This window comes from Nymphaea colorata, unplaced genomic scaffold (genome assembly GCF_008831285.2).
Source record: "Nymphaea colorata isolate Beijing-Zhang1983 unplaced genomic scaffold, ASM883128v2 scaffold0545, whole genome shotgun sequence".
In the NCBI taxonomy this organism is placed as follows: domain Eukaryota; kingdom Viridiplantae; phylum Streptophyta; class Magnoliopsida; order Nymphaeales; family Nymphaeaceae; genus Nymphaea; species Nymphaea colorata.
Genome location: NW_022205051.1, coordinates 1 through 18,698, shown reverse-complemented (window position 1 = coordinate 18,698; position 18,698 = coordinate 1). Strand labels below are relative to the sequence as shown.

Here is an 18,698-nt window from a genome sequence, read left to right as displayed (position 1 = left end):
AAAATTGTTTTCACCTGATACAAATTGTGAAAAACTTCCACCCAATCCAGACGAAATCTTGAGCTACCGCCTAATAGAATTGCAATAACAGTCCATCTGAAAGATCTGACCATTTGCTTCCCCTCAATTTCACACACTGCAAGATCTGGTAATCCAAATGCCACCTCTCACTCATTTTCGTCCACAACACCAGCGCTCTTTACCACCGATGCCCAAAATCATCGCACTGATAGAACTGACTGGAATCGTTGATCAATAGGTGACTTTCCACGAACATTTTCCTAACTCTAACCTAGGATCAATAGGTGACTTTCCACGAACATTTCCACTATCAAACTTTCCTACCAACATCTTCACTAACACTGTCAATGTTAACCAAAACTCCAGGCTTCTCGATAGACCTCATTCACCAAGACTTGCCTCTCTCTCATCTCTATGATCCTTCATCCACTCCAGTTCGAAGCACTGAGCAGGGCTGCTCTACGCTTCAAGTTGTGCTCCCGATTGGCTTCAGGTTATGCCAACACCAACAACACGAGCATCCATGTGTATTCGCATGAAGCCTGACCAGATGAACTAATTCCAGTGCCTGAACGCTAAAATCTGGAAATATCTGGCAAATTCCAGATTTCAAGGGAATGCCCTGGTAACTTAGAAGTTTAGAACTATCTGGTTAAGGAGGACTATCTGGTTAACTTGTGAAATGTGTTGGGCAGGTTTTGGAGCAGGGACTACCATGTGTTACAGGGACAGAGCTAAAAAAATTTCATGAGAAGGGCCGAATTTATGTTTCTAAATTTTGACTAAGGTCAAAATATCATTTTTCAAAATTTTTATATAGGACAAGTGAAATTTACTAAAATTTACATATAAATTTTTTAAAAAAAATTGAGGTGGGGCCAGGGCCGTGCGAGCCTCCCTTGGCTCCACCCCTGATGCCTAAAAAAAATTTATCGAGACCTCTCGGCTTCTCTATAGACCTCTTTCATCGAGACTCATCCCTGTCACCTCTCTATGACCCTTCATCCAGTCTAGCTCAATGAGCTGAGCAGCAATGCTTCACGGTTTTCCAATACCACCAGTGTGATCTCCAGCCCTGTGATGGCTGGTCCCAGTGAGTTTCTCGTGAAACTCTCGCTAGGTACCCCATCCAGCCTGTACTGGGCCATTATAGATGCTGGTAGCAACCTCATATGGACAACATGCTGCCATTGTTACAACTGCCATGTCAAAACACCAATGTTTGATCCACTTCAGTCGTCCACCTACAAGAACAGGAGATGCTCCACCAGCTTTTGCATGGAATTGCACGACCATCGTTGCACCAGCGACCAACTTTGCTGTTTCAGATATTCCTATAGTGCAAATTCCGAAGTAGAAGGGGTCCTAGCCTCTGAGATGCTCTTGTTTGACAATGGTGCCGACACCATCAAGCATGAAGGAATTGTCTTTGGTTCTGTTCATCGTGAAGATAATCCTGATTCTGCCCTGCATAAAGTTCCTGGCCTTGGCCGTGGTCCTCTCTCTCTTGTTAAACAAATTGGCTCTTCCATTGAAAACAATTCCGCGGGGCAGCTGAAATTCGGTGAGGATGCACTGTTTTCAGGCACAGAAGACGTTCAAGAGACACCGATGGCATCAGATGGTGGTGAAGGTAGCTTTTATGTGCTCATCCTGACAAACATAAATGTCGGGAACAGCAGACTCAACATACAATTTGGTGGTGCACAGACGACTGCATTGTTGGGAGATGCCAGATCGATCATCATAGACTCGGGTACCAGCCTAACTTTTCTTGCAAAAGATGTGTATGTTCAAGCGGCAAATGTCATAAACCATGAACGCTTCTATCCTCCTGAGCATGATTTGCTGTGTTACCATGTAGAGAACAATGGTGATCCATATGAAGCGTTGCCAGAGATGACCTTTCATTTTGCTAATGCAGACTGGAAGCTGCCACCTTCAAATATCTTTGCAATGTTTAGAAGTGGAATCGCCTGCTTAGCCATTAAAGATGGAGAGATGCCCATCTTTGGGAATATTGCACAGCAGAACATGCATGTCAAGTATGATCTGGGCAATAGACTGCTTTCTTTTGCACCAATTGAATGAACACAGGGCTAAGGTCCAGCCACGAAAAAAGTCCAACACTTAGAAATGAATTGTTTATTGTAGGAACAAAAGTTATAGACTTTTGTCACCTATAAGTAAGGGTTTTATTTGGTCATAATTGTGTGTTTCTGGTTATTGCACGTTCAACTCTCTCCCTAAATTTGAAGGCAGGGTCAGGGTGACATGAAAAAAGAGCCGCTGAACCCCCACAGATCACGGTGAACTAGATAAGGATGAGTTTTAGATAGGGATGGGATGATGATGCTCATCGAGACGATCACCGCCTGCAACCACATGCTGGTGGGACCCCAAAAATAATGTTCATGTGATATCATTGACCCAAGTTAAGACCTGAGCTGGATCGACCCAGTCAACCGGCCCGATACAACCCGGTTCATAATCTCAGTTCGTATGAGCCAAACACGATCCGCTTATCTTTTTAACCTTTTTTTTGTTTTGTTTTGCTTTTTAAACTGCTTTTGTAAAACTTCATGTCATCCTCCTACCAAAAAACTATTTATATGAATAGCAGAAGCATAAGTTCTTTAAGGGTGTGATTCAGTCGGATGCCTAATGTAAGAGTCAAAATCAACTTGGGCTTGACTTGAGCTCCGTTGTAAAAGCTTGACTTGAAACAAGTTGAGCTCAAGCTTAAATTTATACTCAAAGATCGAGTTCGAGTTGTAAGAACTCGATCCATTTAAAATCAGCTCCACTAGCATTAATAGTTAGACAAATGTTTATAGTTGAATTAATTAAAAAACCAGTTCAATGAGTTAAAAGAAATAAGAAGTAATAAATTAATATAAACGAGTTAAGCGAGTCGAGCTCGACGTTGTATCCTCAAGTCAATGACACATTTACATTAGTCTAAAAGTTAGAACCTTATAATCTTAGAAATGACACATTTTGTATATCTTTCATTATCTTTTCTCCTAGTATGACTACATTTGATCATTTTGAGGTTTTTTTCTGTGTGAAACTGACAAGTCTTATAATAATGCCATGTTAATTCTTTTAAATACGAGGTTGATGTTTTATTTTATTTGACTTTAAAGGTGGTGTTGCAAGGAACAATAGAGGGCATCTTAGATTATCTTGAAAGGGCAGTGCGGATACCTATAAGTTAGTTTGGCGGTATTTGCTACACTTTTTTTACACACGAGTCCTAATTTTACATTTGGTTTCTTCAAAGTTATCAAAAACTCAAAGGTGACATATTATTTGAAGTGATAATGTCGTACACATTTACATTAGTTCTCTATTTATTTATGTATTACATATAGCTATTTATCTACATATTTATATCTATCTTTTAATGCATGTTTATTGATATTTTTATACACAAGCTATCTTGCATACGGTGGTCATCCTCCATATTGTGTCTACCATCTTTTACGAGTCACTTTTCTAATAGTGTGTCTTGTAAGTAATAGATATGTCAAAGAGAATATCAAGTGTTTTTAGTAGGTGCAGCTACAAAGCATTCTACATTACAAGCACACATTTTTACCATAGCTTCTGCTCGTTTTGTTATGTATATTCTTTTGTTGATTAATCTCTCTGGGTCTTTGAAAATGGGTGAAGTAGATTGTGGCTAACCTATGTAATCTTATAACTCTCTCTAACGGTCTATATTCAGCCATTCAATATGGTTTCAAATCTGATATTTGGTCTCTTCTCTCTCTCGTTTTTTCCATGATTGCCAATATTTTTGTATGATAATTGTACTAATTTTTTTAGTATAAGTTTTGGATATGGTTTGCAAATTGCTTATATGAGATGGCTGCACATCGTCCAGCATTCAAAGCTTTTGTAAGACATACTTTCTTTGATCCATTCCACATACTTTGTATGCATGAATATATTTATTTGGAAATCAATACAATCTACTTATTTATTAAGAATTTTATGACTTTGTACTTTTCGATATGCCACCTTATACTGAACAACTTCAAGGCCTTCCTCCTGGAACACATGGGTAAGATGATTATTCAGTCTCATTACTATGTAGCACTGGTATGGATGTAGGAATTCCTCTTTGCAGATGGCCATGCCCTAATTGCTGCTCATGGAGCATCCAAGATCTTTTGGGATTATAGCCTTTATACTGTCTATTGCCTTCTTGCTATTTTTAGTAACCTTACTTGGTCTACTTAATCCTTTCTCTCGATCTTATCTTGGTATATCTTCTATTGGCCAATTTACTCAACAAGTAGAATGTATTGGTGAAATTATAAATATAATTCTTAAGAGTCATGGCACACCTATAGCTATTGGAAACAAGTTACACGTCACAGGTGTAATCTACATACTACTTAGTATAGTTGTTGAAACACATAGTTGCTGTTTGAGACATGGTGCATTTGCAAAGAGCTGCCTCTCTTTAATGTAACAATATATATTCTCATGATTTGATTTGTAAACTACTTTGCTTCTAATGCATTAAGACTGTAACAGTTTGAATTTCCGAATTTCCTCCCTTTTTTTGTAGTTTCATCGGTATCAAGTCAATTTTAGTCGTAACATAAGTACACCACCACAATTTTCTTTGTCACTTTCGATGCAAACTCTGCTCGGAGTTGGGCTGTCGTCCCTTTTAATAGAAAGAATAAGTAATGAATCTACATCAAAGAGTAACTTTGTCAATATTACTTGAACATCCCCTTCCTGACGATCGGGGTGCTCACGCACTATTTTCTTTGTCTTTATATGTTTTTTTTTATCAATATTCTATTGCTAATGATTTTGTTTTTTTCAACTTCAGCAGTACATTATAATAACCTTCGTACATGTTTGCAAAATAATATACTTTGTTATTTTTTTGAAATTTATATCTATCAATTTGATCTAATTTTATGAAAATGTTTTTGACGATGATTAATTTGCAGGGCCGGGGAAAAGAAAATGTGGATGAAGTTAGTGCTATGACTATCAAAGCTAGAGGTAGCCAGATGACAAAATCATGAAATGTCTGATAATTAATTGATATAATTCTTTTTCTAAATCTTAAACGAAAAAAATATGGTATCAATTAAACATTGGCATTATTTGGGTCAAATGACTGACAAATTAATAAAGTGCTTATTTGGTAATTAATGATAGCTGGGCCCAATAGCATTCGGCCGACCTTGTATTTTGTGTTAAGACAGAACAAATTAAAATTAAAATATAGAGATCTTCCCTAGTGACAGAGCATATCCTGTATAAGGTGACCCACAATTGCAGGTTCATTCAAATTCAACTGAATCATCTTGTGCGATGGTAAGTCCCGTGGTGGAGGTACATGATGGATGGTGCCGCACAAACTTTAGTTATGTTCATGTTAATAACTTCATACATTTCAGGCAGCTACTTCTGCAGTAGAGTGGTTATTTTGTATAATTAAACTCTGCTTTCAAAAGATCATGCTCAAACAACTGGTCAATGCAAATGCACTGTGATGGTTTTTATCCACACAAAACAAAAAAATAGCTGATTTCAATTCCTTTATATATATATATATATATATATATATGAACATATGATGTACTTGTAAGTTTTAGTTACAAGAAATTAATTGTATCGGTTCGTCTTAATTGGATGCAAGGGCCAGTTAAAGGAGAAAAATTCAGCCGACTTTTCTTTGAATCCCAGGAATGACTTTTCTTAAATGACGATGACATGCTTTCAGTTTCCAGTCGACCTGGTCGGATCGAGAGCAATGTGCTATACTAGTGCAAGGATGGAACTTGGAAGCACTATGCATGCCAGTTGAAGGACATTTGATTCTACTCACATGGGCATGAGCATTATGGAAAGCCGGATCCAAAATTAGTGTCTTATATGGTCTTATGCATGAAAAATTATGCATATGGGTGATTAATAACCAAAATAACATGTCTAAGTAAAAAGAAAAAGACTTTTAGAAGGACAAAAAGGGTTTATGAAAAAGTAAATATTCCAAAATATACACAGCTTTATAAAAAAAATACTACAACCCTGCACCGACCTACACGATCCAATATCATTGGACATGCGTAGGAGTGTAAAAAGGGAGGCCCAGGAAATCGTCGAAAAGAACTCATGGGACTAGGAATAAGATTATTTAATAAAATATAGGACTCTGCATGCCAATTATAATTTGATCAAATATCGGGCTGATAACAAACTGGTACGATTCAAATAGGTTGATCTGAACCAATTTTCATAGATAAAATAAAAAAAAAATTATAAAATAGATGACAAGAAAGCACCAAATTACAAATTAAGAACAGCAAAGAAACGACAATAGAAGCAAAAAAGAGGAGTGAGAAAGACAAAGGATGTCTAGATGGCTTTGAGCTAACAACAACTAAAAGGTCGACCCCTCTTCTGAGGACAAGAGTTCAACTTCAAACATATAGAGAGAACAAGCCCCAGCCCTGATGTCAAGATTGTTCCAGCTAAGTTTTGATTCTTTTAACCTAGCAGAGGGTTCGCCACCACCAAAAATTTGTCGGTTAATAATATTTGTGAATCTTGCATGCGAAACCAAGTCCTTGTCAACCCAATCTGGAACCTTTCACAGTCTTAAGATTGGATAAAATTCACCCAGTGCGTGACTTTTGTTAATATAAGATATTGCTAGTGGCCATGCAATGCCTGCTAATAAAAAAGACTTCATCCTTTTCCCTTGAGAAAGAACACCCAACTCATCCATGATTTGTCATCTTTTAACAGGAGAAAGTATCTGAAAATAAAGTTGGAAACAGCAGGAGTTGGGCCCCATACATCGGCCTGAACCAAGTTGAAGCAATATTGGCTTTTTATTTCAGATTCAAGAAATGATTGTCCAGTCATCTTTGCGTAATTGCATGTCTCACATACTGGAAAATTGTAGACGAGCTTAAGAAACACAGTTTTGAGAATTAGATCAAACAAATATCCCAACCTATAGTGCCATAGGAGTGATTCTTCATTCTTCTTGTCACCTGGAAGTGCCTTGTTTGTGTTCAAGTTAATGTAGTAGATAGAGCCCATCTCTCTCATAAGAATCACCAAGCCTCTTCCGGGGTTTCTGGTCCAGCAGAATGACCTTCTTCTTGGAGAAAATATTCAGAAATTTCTGTAACATAGGGCTGTGCTAGATTTGTTAACAATGATAAGATCTATGGAACGGATATGATCAAGATCAGTTACAAAGGATAGGGTACGGTTTCCAAAACTCAAGAGCTATCCAAAACTGACCAATATTCTCTAAATGAGAATGAAATCATTTCCCCTATCTTCTTCTATAATTTTGCCCAAATCTTTCGTGTAAATCAAGATCCTAAAATCAAGGATCTAACTTGTATAAAGTGACTATAAATATATGTACTCTCTCTGTGTGGTTATAGAATAGAAGAGAGAGTCATTGTGTGGATGTAGGCTGATTTTAGCCGAACCTCGTTACACCTGTGTGTTCATCTTTTCTTTCAACTTGGTATCAAAGCCTGCAACTGCTTTCACAGTGGTCTTCCATATTTTGCATCTTTCTAGAGCCACGCTTCACCTGTCTGGATCACGATCATTGTTTGATGCCGGCACCATCGTTTTCCAGCCACTCTCTTTGCTGCACCCCCTGGTCCGTCTCCTGTTCCTCTTCCTACATCCACAGTTTTTGGCATAACCAGGGAAACGACAGAGGAGTGTGCTGCTTCCTGTCTTCACCGAGGAGCATGCTGCTTCTTGTCTTCCTGTCTTCACTGAGGAGCGTGCTGCTTCTTATCTTCACCGAGGACTGCACTGTTTCACCAAGGAGTGGGCTGCTCCTTTTAGTGTTTGAACAAGGTTGTGGCACCGAGTGTGTTGTTTCCTGCCTTCATTGAGGCACGTGCCTTCCTTTTGGAGTGTGTGGTTTCCTGCCTTCACCGAGGCACGTGCCTCCTTTTCTGTCTAAGGAAGGCCACGCTCTTTCCAGCCTTCATCAAGGAGCACGCTGTTGACTTCTTTTTCTATCTCTCAACAAGGGAAGGTCATGCTGTTTCCAGCCGTCACCAAGGGGCACGCTGTTTCCTTTTGTGTTCACTTGTTCACCAAGGAGCATGCTAACAAGGGAGTACCACTGAGGCCTATCTGCCCCTTCAGTCGCCCGATCCACCTCCTCAGTCGCCTTTTTTGTTTATCAGACACAAATCATATTGACTATGCTCACGGATGTTGATTGAACGAGGGAGAAATTTCTAGTATAATATGGCTGCATTGTCCTCATCTAACGCTCCTCGCACTTCTACTCCACCAGGTACACAATGGAATGCTTTCTTAAGTTTGGTTTCAGTCAAGCTTGATCGATCAAATTATCTTCTCTGGTGTTCTCAAATTGAAAGTGTTATGAAAAGTCAAAATTTGATCAAGTATGTTAATGGAATATGTTCTGCTCCACCTGAATTTCTTGATGAAGCACACACACAAGAAAATACTGCTGATGATTTATGGTATCATGAAGACCAAATTGCACTAAATTGGATCAAAGTCACTGTGACTCAACCAGTCATGTCACAACTGGTTCATGTTGGCACGGCTATAAATGCTTGGTGCATCCTTGAAAAACAGTATGCCTCACAAAATAATCTTCGTATTATTCAGTTGAAAAGAGAATTACAAAACATAAAAAAGGGAGGAATGTCTATGACTGAATACCTTCAACATATTAGTTTCTTACATGATTATCTTAGCAGAGTGCAGCACTTTGTCTCAGATACAGACCTTGTTCTCTATACCTTGAATGGACTGAATTCCGAATATGAATCTTTTATTACCACAGTTACTGCATTCAAAGATGTGTATTCATGGTCTGAATTATATGATATGTTAATTACTCAAGAGTGACGACTTGAAATGCTTTCTTCATCCCAGATGACTCAGGTTGAAGCCACTGCCACTGCCTTTATTGCTGAACAAGGGCAAGGGCGTGGCAACTAAAATGGTGGTAGGGGTAGAGGCCGTAATGGAGGAAGAGGAAACTATGGAAAAAACAATAATACTAACAAGTCTAACCCAGGAATAACTTGTCAGTATTTTGGCAGAAGAAATAACACAGCTCGACAATGTTATGATATTCCAAAAGTGTTTATGGCCATGACACGCAACATGGGAAAATCTGATAATGCATCTAGTAGCCGAGAAAATGTCAGCAATACTCAAGACTCAGCCTGGTATCCAGACACAGGTGCCTCCCACCATGTGACAAATTCAGAACAAGATATGCAAGGTAAAGTTCCTTATCATGGTTTTAATTCTATTATAGTTGGTAATGGTAGTAAGATGCAAATTAAAAATATAGGTAACGTTGTACCTACCTGGCAAGACGTCATCCTTTGTTTTGAAAAATGTGTTGCATGCTCCTAAAGCACACAAGAATCTTATGTCAGTAGCAAGGTTCACCAAAGACAACCAATGCTCTATTGAATTTTCCTCTAATGGTTTTATTGTTAAGAATATGCAGACGGGCGAGATTCTTTACACAGGTTCACTTGAGAAAGGAGGACTCTATAGATGGACGAGAGAAAGGAAGGACTCTACTAGCAATCCTTTCAGTATTGGAGATGACGATCAATAAAAGACTGCTAATACTTCTTTGGTTTCTCAAAATTCTTAGCCAGACATTTAGTTATGGCATTCGCATCTAGGACATGCTCACTTGCAGTTGTTAAACTCGTTGAAAGTTTCTGGTTTAATTTCTGTTGATGAAAGACATAAATTAGATTTTTTGTTCTTCATGTGTGCTTGGAAAAATGCATAAAATTCATTTTCCATTCAGATGGAGGAGGAGATATTTGGGGTAACTTCAAAAATGCTTGGATTACATCAAATTCATTTCATCCAACCAAACCTCTTGAAGTGTTATGTGTTGATATTTGGGGACCAGCACCATGTGCTTCAAAACTAGAAGCCAAAGCTCAAACCTGCATCTTCATTGGGTATGGCAGCTGTCATAAAGGTTGTGTTTGTTACAATCCAATCTCTAATCGTGTCATCATATTTAGACATGTTATTTTTGACGAAAGAAATTTTTTATACTCTCATTGTGGTCCCTCTTTTACTGCCTCAAACATTTCAAGTTAGCTAAAGTCATCGTCAAGATCTGAATGTATTAAGTCTAGCCCTATTGATGAGCTAAAAGAGAGTTTACCTCTTATTGAGTTGCCTAGAACCATTCCTAGTTCCTCAAGTTCCACGACAGTTCAAACTGGTTCCAATTACTTTCATGTGCACATACCATCAATTTCAGCATACTTAAACCTTCATGGAACTAAAAACACATGTTACACACAATTCCAGCACAAGGGTGTCACAGTGTGCTTCATATAGCTATATTATGAACATAGTACCACATTATATATATTCTTTCACAAACAGCTCATGTATTACCCTAAAAATACCCATTTATTTTTCTGCACACAGGTAATTACACCTCATACATGCATATATATATTTATTTTTAGGCAATCAGAGATGTCTAAGACTAAGAGTGTTGTGTATCAATTCCAGAATATAACACTTCACACATCTATTCATATCTAGGCGCGTAAATACATAGATTCGCGTAAATATATAGGTAGGTATATATATGTATATATATATATATATATATATACAAGCAAAAAAAGTACAAGGGCTACATGCTGCACTCATAGCTGAGTATTCCCATACCTTATTGCTCTATGCTGCAATCAATTCAGTCCGCCAAGAAGGCTGCGTTCCAAGGCAGTGTAGCACGATTTCCTTGTAAAACATGCATTTACATGTATCATTTCAGCCCCACCAAGTAGAATTCTCCTTGATTTTTATATATATATATACCTACCTATATAGATTATTTATAAAAGAAACTTTATAACACTTACCAGGGTCTCTCTAACTGTACAGCCCCTGATTTTTTACTGTCAGCACCCTAGCTCCTTGGCTTTCTTGATCCTCCAAGCTGTGGATAACAGTCACGTGGACCAGTGCCTCTTTGATCTTGATCTTCACCCCGAGATGCAGGAAAACAAGGGTTAGCTTTGACTTTTTCCTAATTTCTAACTGCTGGAACCCTTCCCCCTATGGCTGCAGCAAATGGGAACCTGAGGAATGGGGTTAAATAAGGCCAATACATGGCGAGCAACACCCACAAATTATTTTTCTCAGGAAGGCTTCTCAGCTGCCCTCAATCATCTTTAGTTTCTTTTACTATTTTCAGTTACCACTTCTACCTGGGTATATATTTGGTAACCCATTCATTTCTTTCCACGACTGCCCCCTTTATGATATAGTGGACCGTTTCAACTATTTTTATCAGTTATTGAATCTACCAATTATAGCCTATACTCTTATTAGAATTTTTGTGATAATAAAGAAAAAGAAAAAGAAAAACGTGGGCATTAAAGCAACAGTCCGGTTTGAGCCGGAAGTATTGGTTAGAAGGCGATCAGTTCTTAGAGATGATGTTAGCGACCATCAGTTTGTTTGATCAACTTTCAAAGGTCACGAGTTATAATGAAAAATTTGGCTTTTGGTATTGTTTTGGCTGCAAGAACGATATGTATAGAGGGATAAAATTTTGATATAGAAAGCATATTTAGATGGGTGCTTTGTGATGTTAGAGGTACTTTCCTTCCAGTTTTCACTTTTCACCTGTATAAATCACACCTTAGGCATGCAATATATTGGATCATATAGATATATAGCCCTCCACGTACGTCACTAAAATTATCTCAAATGCCCACCTAAGCAAGAAATTAAGTCTAAGGTCACCTACGTTCTTTAGAGAGAGCTTCACCGTTGACCTTCAGTGTCGAAAACTCAAGCCGCATCGATTGAAGAAATCGACGAGCGACATCCCATGACAATGCTGGTGGCTAAAGTGCAGTTCATCCTCCTCCACCAACCCCCTCTCCTCTTTCTTCTTCTTCGGCCACTTGAATCTGTGGAACTGATCAATGCCCGATATGAGATATGAGATCGAGCTGCAGCACACTTCTGTGGATCCACAAGTATACAATATCATAGGAAAAAAGATGAAGGTTGGGTTATTTCTGAATTTTTTAATGGCATACTATGTCTATTTTACACTTTTAATTTTTTTCAAAACCTTTTTTTACCCTTTTAAAATGTTCCTTTTCTACTATAAAAAGTGATATTTTGGTCATTATGTACCCATATACACAATTTTTTTACATATAACCTGTTTTGACAACCCGTTTCTACAAGATATATATATATATATATATGTATATGTGTATATATATATATATATGTATATATATATATATATGTATATATATAATCAATCTTCTTTGTCATCTTTTTCTTACAAGACATATCTTCTCTATATGGAGTACCTTCTTTGACCGGACACTCTCTTTTTCGCCCATGTCCACCCGAACTCAGCTGAACGCTCTCCACTCATTGCTCTCATCATGAGCAAACTTGATCACCCTCTTTCTCTCTCTCTCTCTCTCGCTCTCTCTGATTTGGCCTGATTTGTTTTTTTATTCTTGAACAGCTCTTAAGGTGGAAAGATTAACAGAAAATGTGGACAGCAAAAGGGTCATGCATGGAATATTCTTCTGTCAGATTTTTCTTTCTTTGACAAGTAGCCTAAACCAGTGTTGTTAGAGGTGCACACCTGCATGAGGTCTCTGTGCATCACCTAGAAGATGCCTCAAAACATCTGAGTGATCCATCATTGACCTAATTAAGGTGTGCGGCATATATATATATATATATATATATATATATATATATATATATATATATATATATAATATATATATATATATATATATATATATATAATATATATATATATATATATATCTGTGTGTGTGTATATTGAAATCGGGCAGATATTTTTTGCCCAAATGGTTATTTTGTATCATTAAAACTGCTGTAAAAGTTTTATTCCATTATTTAAAACCATGGTCAAGCAATTGATCGTTGCAAATGCATCTTTTGATGGATTGAGGTGACAATCACCTAGAAGACATTGCTAGGTTGTTGCTTTTGAGAACTCACAGAAAATCCGTGCTGGGGACATCCAGCTACAGCTTGATAGGGAAGAGCAGCGACCTTTTAGGGTTGACAGATTTGGAGTTTAAGAAAGCTGTGGCATATAGAGAAAAGTCGACGTCATTAATTGTTTTAGAGCTACAAAATAAATGGAGACATGCAAAACATGATGTAACTTCACAAGAAACGGACCAAGATATTTTGGTTAGTTTTGCTGACCAATGGCTATTAGAAAATTTCTGTAACATAGAGCTGTGCTAGATTTGTCATTAAGAGGAAAATGTCTAATTCCTTTAAACTGAAGTTTCAGATCCATGTGCCATCTGTATTTGAAGTTGGCATACATGGTTTTGTATTTTCTGGTGGAAGATTTGGATCATTCCCAATTAAGTCTTCTTTCCTAAAGCACGTTTTGTTTTCCACCACTTATTGCAAACCCTAAAATGGAGCTTTTAGCTATCCTAAGGGATTTCTCGCTGTCGGATTGGTTCCTCTCTTCTTCTCTGCTGCTTCTATTTTCTTTGTTTCATCCTTTTTTTTTTTAGTTGTACTGTGGCTTCCATTACTCATTGGATGTTTTTAGTTTCATTTAATACACTCTCTCCCTCTTGTTTTCCTTATACAAATTTAAATAATTTATCACCTTAAAATCAACAATGAAAGATAAACTTTAGCAACAGAGGACTTACGAGTGTAAAACGCCAAGCAAACCAAATATGTTTATGACCTCAGGGTTTATCTATGCAACCAATAACAAGTGTGAAGGCCTTCATCTAAGAAATCCATTTATTTCTTGCTTCATATTAATAGGGATCCTTAGATAACTTTATAAGATATAATAATGGTCTCCATAAATTATTCTTGCCATTCATACTTGCATCTCATCAATCATTTCCAATTTTGATCACAAATTGAAAATGTCATGCTATCGTTTAACAAGTGATGTCCAGTTCTTCATCCAAATGGAACTAATATATAGTGAGACCACCGGTGGCAGAGCTAGCAATTTCTGATTGAAGGGCACTCTGTTTAGTTTTAAACTTGAAGGGTCACTCATATGTAAAAGAAAAAAACAAAAAAAACAATAAAGTGAATTATGTTTACATATGTAAATAAGGCAAAATTTGTAGGCCGGTGTGGGTTATTGCCCACACCAGCTACAATGTAACTCTGCCACTGGAGACCAGCTTGCGTTACAGATTACCTCTTCATGTTTCACCACATGGCACTTGTATTTGTCACTCGTCATGCGATAAAAATATTTTGGAGATGAATATTTCAATTTGTTTGACTATCTTGGAAGGCTTGAAGTGAATTGTGGCTGCTGGAAGAAAGGAACATGCTTTTTGAGAGTGACTCTAGCACCGTTAGTAGCCATTCTTTGGAATTTGTAATTTCTTTTAAATTTTGACTATGATGCTCTGAGTAGCAGTGATCATCTGAGGAATTTGATGTTAAAGGATGGAGGCCTCATTGTGGCCTACTCCTTTTGAACATTCAAGAAGGTGAGCCTGCATATGCTGGTGGGGACATTCCACTTGAAGGGAATGAAGACAATGAAGCAAAATGAGTTTGAATATTATAATGAAGATGAAGAAGATGAATAGATAAGTTGCATATTATAAATGTTTGATAATATGATGTAAAAACAGTAAAAAGTTTATTGTAAAAGTCTTTAAGACCTCAAATTTTATCATGTTTATCATATCTTATCATTATTATGTCTGTAGATGAAGATTTGTGAATTTTTATAATGTGTGTAATATTGTGATAAGTTGTTTTATATAGGAAACATTTTTCTTGGTTTTATCAGAATTTATCGCTACTTTTTTTTTTAATTGCGAATGCATTACAAAAATAAATTTACAATATGTTACCATACATGTATAGGTTAGCCCGATCGATAAGTGATATGATACTGCTTTTACAATACTGTTTCTTTCTTCAAATTAAGTTTCCTACAGTTTCAAGTATTGTCTTATGAGATTGAATAATAACCAGGTGGCCAAATTTGTTCAACAGAATTAAGAGCCTCAGGAGAAGTTGTCTAGGGCACTGGCAAAAATTGAGCAGGGAAATAAAGCTGCTACTATCTGGGAGGTTGTTCCATGTGAAGAATTGACAGAGTCTCATGGGGAGGAGGAGGAAATTTGGTGCAGAAGGCAATAAATTGTAGATACATGGGGTGATAGAAATCCAAATTGTTTTCAAGTTGTAGTTCAAATAGAAATTATTTTTAATGATGATTAATTCTAACATTTAATTAGAACTTTATTTTGATTTGCACGCTGGGAAGGCACAAAATGACAGAAAATGTGGATGAAGGTGGACTAGGGCTAGCTAGATTATAAAATCTTGAAGGGTCTGGTAATTAATAGCCATCATTTTCTTTCTTAATAAGACCAGAAAAAATATGTTATCAATTAACATTTTCATGATTTGGGTCAAATGACTCATAAATCCAGTGTTTCTTTGGCCAATGTTTGCCATGAGCCAGACCCAACGGGCATTCAATCGACCATATTTTTTGTGTTAAGACTGAACCAATTCAAAAAATAAGTACACTCTATAGAGATCTTCCCTTGTGCCCAGTGAGCAAGAGGAGTATTTCATCCTACCGCTCAACAAGAGCGTATTTCATCCCTAGAGCCATTCTGTGTCAACTGTCCCACAGTTGCAGGTTCATTGAAATTCAACAGAATCAGCCTCTGTGATGGTAAATCCTAAATAAAATGTTCTTATTTCATTGTCAGAAAATAAATAATGAATCATGACTAGTTTACACATATAATTGAGCAAGGTCATTTGTAGACTTAGATAATGTTTGTTATTGTTGGGCTAGGCATCTTCCCAACTAGAAAACATACTAGAAGCATCAAACAAAGCAGGGAATTTATATTATATATATATATATATATATATATATATATATATATATATATATATATGAGTGTGTGTGTGTTGAAATTAGGCAGCTATTTCTGTGCTCGGATGGTTATTTGTATTGTTAAAACTGCCATGAAAGTTGGATTCCATAATTGAAAACCATGGTCAAGCAATTCATTGTTGCAAATGCATCTTTTGTGATGTTTTTATCGACACCAAACAAACAAATAACCACCAGCCATGGAGGTTCATCTTTGAATCACTTGAATATTCAGAAATGATTGCGCAAATCCGTTGTTATATCCAGCCATTTTAATTACCCTTAAACAAGTTTAAAGTATGATGAATTCGTTTTTTTCCATCAACTTGTACAATAGATGGATCATATGAATATCCCATCAAAGGAAGTAGGATGGCCCAGCAAAGCAAAATTATATGACCTTTCAAAAATTGATTCCTCATGACATGAATAATTTCACGCTAGCCCGCCAACTTATGATCTCAACCCCTTCTTTAGTGGTGGACTATGATGTGACAGCAACTAGGTCCAGCATGAGGGCACGTGATTCACTGACCGGGTCTGATGTGGGGACTATGATGTGACAGCAACTAGGTCCAGCATGTCTCAACATACTGTTGCAGGGCAATGGTGCACAGCAACCCACACTCTTCGCTTCAATACTTTCCTTCTTAACAGATGTTCACCACTTATTGTGGTTCCCAAGGAATATGTTAAGATGTCTCTCTTATTGATCAAATGGTGATTGGAATTCTTCAACACAAGAATATTCAAATGCTATTATTAAAATTGCTTGGACTGTGGAGAAGGATGCAGAAACACAAAAAGTTGCATGCAATCCCCGGTAAATGACGCAAGAACTTGTTAATCACTAGCTAATGTCACCAGCCACCGTAAGTCCCCTAGCAAGATGTTCCAATCTTGGTATCTAATTATGACATAGAAAGTGGATTAATTACTGTCATTTGTATATTTAATTACCTATTTGATGTCTCATGAATAGAACGAGGGGCTCCCTCGACAGTTTCCGAATGCAAAAAAGCTCTTTGTTTTCACAAGGAGTGGCTGCCGGAAGTTCATGCAGCGCAATTGCATTATTATACAAGAATTTTTTGTTAGGTACTGGAAAACTATATATTTTAAACTTAGAACATGGTAACTCCTCAACTTGATTGCAAGATAAGCTAAGCAAGGTTATAATCAATCACCAAAATATGGAGTACATCACAAACTTGTGGAGTTTGGTGCATGTTGGATGGAGAGTCTACGCTTCACGCCTTCAAACTAACCAGAGTCCAAAAATCACCAAATGGTTTTCAGCTAGAGATCAATCTGAAGAAAAATAGAACCCTAAAGGGTAGTAGCAAAGCCAAATTTCTGACTGGGGGTAGTATTAGTTTAACTTTCAACTTTAAGGTATATAAAAAAAAAAAAAAAGAAGTATCAATGACTGGTACGGAAATTGCTTACAAATTCCGCAATGCGCTCCACTACTTTTAAGGAGTCATTTGGCAGCAGGGACACTCATACAGTTTTCGTAATAAGAACAACCACTAAATAGGTAGACAAAATGGGGATGCTTGCAGAAGTCTAACCGAGCATGAGTGACTATACACAATTTCCTGGATCTCTTCCTCAATGAAAAAGATTGAAAACCAGAAAGTGACAAAAAAGAACACATAACAACTATGAACCATGAAGAAGAGGAGAAACAGATCTATTTAGATGGGTGCTTTATGTTACTCATGCCTAAGAAGGTGCAGTCCTTCCAGTTTTCACTTTTAACCTATACAATCAGACCTTGGGGCATGCAATATTGGATCATATAGATATGTAGCCTCCACATACGTCAGAGAAGCATATCGGATGCCCACCTAAGCAAGAAGTTAAGTCTAAGATGTGAGGAAACTTGTTCCTATAGATGGATAGCAAATGCTAGTCCATCAATTCGAGATCCAATTCCAGATTTTTTAAAGTGATATCTCATCCACAGCATCGCATCGATTGAGAAATCAACAAGCGATATTCCATGACAATAATGGTGGCCAAAGTGCAATTTCTTCTCTCCACCACCTGCAGACCCGAAGCCCCGATATGAGATTGAGTTGCGTGCACATCCGAACGACAAGTATGCAGTGGAAAAAAGATGGGGTTGGGGTACTTTTGAATTTTTTAATAAAATGATGTTTTTTTAGACTTTTTAACTCTTTCATACATACATGCATATATTATATATGTTATATATAATTATATATATATATCCTCTTTCTTTGAAGATATGTCTTTTCTATAATACCTTTTCTGGACTGGGTACTCTCCTTTCATTATGGCTGTTACATTATACAAATATGTTCACGTTGTCCCATGTCCACCTGAACTCTAAACCTGGTTATATACTGTCATACAAATGCAAAAAAAATTTGTGGACTGGTTATGATGAAAATAGTCCCAATTTCACCAAAAAAAAATTGGGAAGACAAAAGTGGAAGTTAAAAAAAAAACTATAAAGGACATACCTTTTGAAAATTCTAAAATGTCCGCTTACTTGTGGTTATGTACTTTGGTACCCTTAACTGGGCACTCAACTCAATCTACCCGAACTCAGCTGAACACTTCTCCACTCACTGCTTTCATGAGCAACTGTCACCACCCTTTCTCTCTCTCTCTCTCTCTCTTTCTGATTTAGCCT

The 18,698-nt window shown here is 37.1% G+C and overlaps 1 protein-coding gene across 1 annotated transcript; it reads left to right on the top strand.

Moving 5' to 3' along the window:
* Window positions 1-1,101: 1,101 nt before the first annotated feature.
* LOC116245153 (aspartyl protease 37) lies at window positions 1,102-7,897 on the top strand. Its single transcript, XM_031616832.1, has 3 exons — window positions 1,102-1,417; window positions 1,472-1,654; window positions 7,746-7,897. Exons 1-3 carry the CDS (start codon window positions 1,102-1,104, stop codon window positions 7,895-7,897), a joined length of 651 nt encoding a protein of 216 aa, XP_031472692.1.
* The last annotated feature ends 10,801 nt before the right edge of the window (window positions 7,898-18,698 follow it).

Bases quoted from the DNA above. Each gene is read 5' to 3' on its own strand.
- LOC116245153 (XM_031616832.1), top strand. From the start codon at position 1,102: ATGGCTGGTCCCAGTGAGTTTCTCGTGAAACTCTCGCTAGGTACCCCA. The intron at 1,418-1,471 runs GTGCCGACACCA...TTCATCGTGAAG, and splicing joins GATGCTCTTGTTTGACAATG to ATAATCCTGATTCTGCCCTG. The intron at 1,655-7,745 runs GTAGCTTTTATG...TGGCATAACCAG, and splicing joins GGCATCAGATGGTGGTGAAG to GGAAACGACAGAGGAGTGTG.